The sequence below is a fragment of the Asparagus officinalis genome, chromosome 5, assembly GCF_001876935.1.
Source record: "Asparagus officinalis chromosome 5, Aspof.V1, whole genome shotgun sequence".
Taxonomy (NCBI): domain Eukaryota; kingdom Viridiplantae; phylum Streptophyta; class Magnoliopsida; order Asparagales; family Asparagaceae; genus Asparagus; species Asparagus officinalis.
In genome coordinates this window covers 113,696,311-113,698,418 of record NC_033798.1, presented here as the reverse complement: position 1 = coordinate 113,698,418, position 2,108 = coordinate 113,696,311, and the positions used below count along the sequence as shown (strand labels likewise).

The window sequence follows — 2,108 nt, the reverse complement described above, 5'->3', positions numbered from 1 at the left end:
ATTCCGTTGGGTTTGGTAAATCATATCGAAATTAAATTAAAGTTTTAATACATTTTCAATTAAATAATTAAATTAAAAATTATTTTTGTATTTGCTTAAATTGGATGGTAGAAATCAAGGAGATTCTACTTGCTATCAAGAGATTAATTGGTAGAAATATGTGTTTCCATATTATGTTATAAAGTTTAACACAAATAAATGCATTGAATACTACATGATTATTAAAACCATTAATGATGATGTGGATGATGAAAAACTCAATGGGCTATTATTGCTAACCGTAAGATTTCGATAATCTTATTAATAACATTATATTTCATAATTTTATGCAATGTATTCATTGTTCTAATACTAATTTTTTTTATCAAATAATGAAAATCACTCGGTATGACGCTGGTTGATGTCGATGACAGTCAATCAATTGAATATACTCCAGACTTATCGACATCTAGAAATAATTCTGATAAAAATTCTAAGAATAAGTTTTTGCTAAATTTAATATTAGTTTTTTGTTTCAAAATTTAAATCATGTTATGTTATTCTAAGACTAATTTATTACTATTAAAGTATGAGAAACCAATTGAATTAAATCAGGATGATACCATTGATAATTAATCTGTTGAATTAACTCGAGACTCATCCACACCGATATCCACCACTAATAGTAAAGGCAATTAGATGTATTACCTATTCCTATGTTTGACTCTTCTATGTTTAAAACCCCACCTACAACCAATTAAAATTAAGAATACAATCAGGTTGACTTATTTATATGTTAATTAATTTTAATTTAACTTTTTAATACTAAATAATTTTTTTATTTTACAGGAATGGACAAAGAACCAACTCTTTCAACTTTGAAGAAGAGTATTAAGACGGAGAAAAAATAATTAAAATTATTGGAGCTTTTCTTAAGGTGTTACTTATTACATCCTATGATTGGTTAATTGATTGAGAACTTTTTTTTTGTGATGCATCATTTACGAATAATTTTTTTGAACATTAAACTGCCTTATACCTTAATTCATTCAAGTTGCATTTAGATATATTTTGATTATCTTTATTTTATTCATTTATTATGATCAAAATAGTTTAAATGATCTTAATTTTAATTATAGCTTTATATAAGTTATCTAATATCACTTTTTCCAGGTGGAGACATGTTCTCTAACCTCAATTAGGGTAGGGGAGGATGGGGTTCATGTGCTTCGAAGGGGATTGAGTCATTGGATCTTTAAAATTATATTCAGATAAGAGTGATTGAAACACGATAAAATATAAATGAATTGTAATAAAACCGTGCTTAGCACGAGCTAAAATATTAGTTGTACATTAAAAATGAACTAATAGAACAATAAATGTGTATAATGACAAAGAATAATTGGCCATTATATAAAATAAAAAAGATATAAATATAAACGAACAAAAATAAAATGTGGAATTTAGGGATTTTTTTTGGGGCTGCTGGGCCGGGGACTGGGCGGGGGTTGTTTGGTTGACAGTACTCCACATGCTAAAGCCCATCTAAAATCATTTTTTTAAACATTTATTTATTCATCCATTTCCCCTATTTCAGGGAGGAAGCCCTAAATACAAAGTAGGCCCGTTTACTTAATTTCCAAGTCCAGATTCGCTTCTCCTTCCTTTCCCCTCAACTCTCTCGAAACATCGTTCTCTTTGCTATTCCGTTCTAGGCGATTCCAAGATTAGGGTTACTCATTTGAAACCCTAATTCCTCTCCAATGGCGATCTATCAAATCCTCGTCAAGCTCCTCGACGGCCACACGCGATGCCTCCAATTCGCCTCTCCAACGCTTACCGGCGAAACCCTAAAGCAAGTCCTCGCCCTCCCCGCCAACCTACGCCTCGTCACCGGAACCCTAGATCTCGCCGACGAAACCCTAATCACCGTCGCCTCTCCCTCCAACCTGTTCCCCTCTCTCACCGTCCTCCCCCGCCTCCGCGGTGGAAAGGGCGGGTTCGGCTCCCTCCTCCGAGGCGCCGCCACGAAGGCTGGTCAGAAGAAGACCAACAACTTCGACGCGTGTCGAGATATGAGTGGTCGGAGGTTGAGGCATGTGAACGCTGAGAAGAAGCTGCAGGAGTGG

At 34.1% G+C, this 2,108-nt stretch overlaps 1 protein-coding gene across 1 annotated transcript in view; it reads left to right on the top strand.

The window, feature by feature from the left end:
* LOC109842414 (protein SDE2 homolog) overlaps positions 1,614–2,108 on the top strand; it is a 4,926-nt gene continuing 4,431 nt past the window's right edge. Inside the window, 2 exon segments of the mRNA XM_020411294.1 lie at positions 1,614–2,091; positions 2,094–2,108. The exon segment at positions 2,094–2,108 is cut by the window's right edge and continues 97 nt beyond it. Coding sequence (XP_020266883.1) covers positions 1,743–2,091; positions 2,094–2,108 — 364 coding nt within the window. The 5' untranslated portion in view covers positions 1,614–1,742.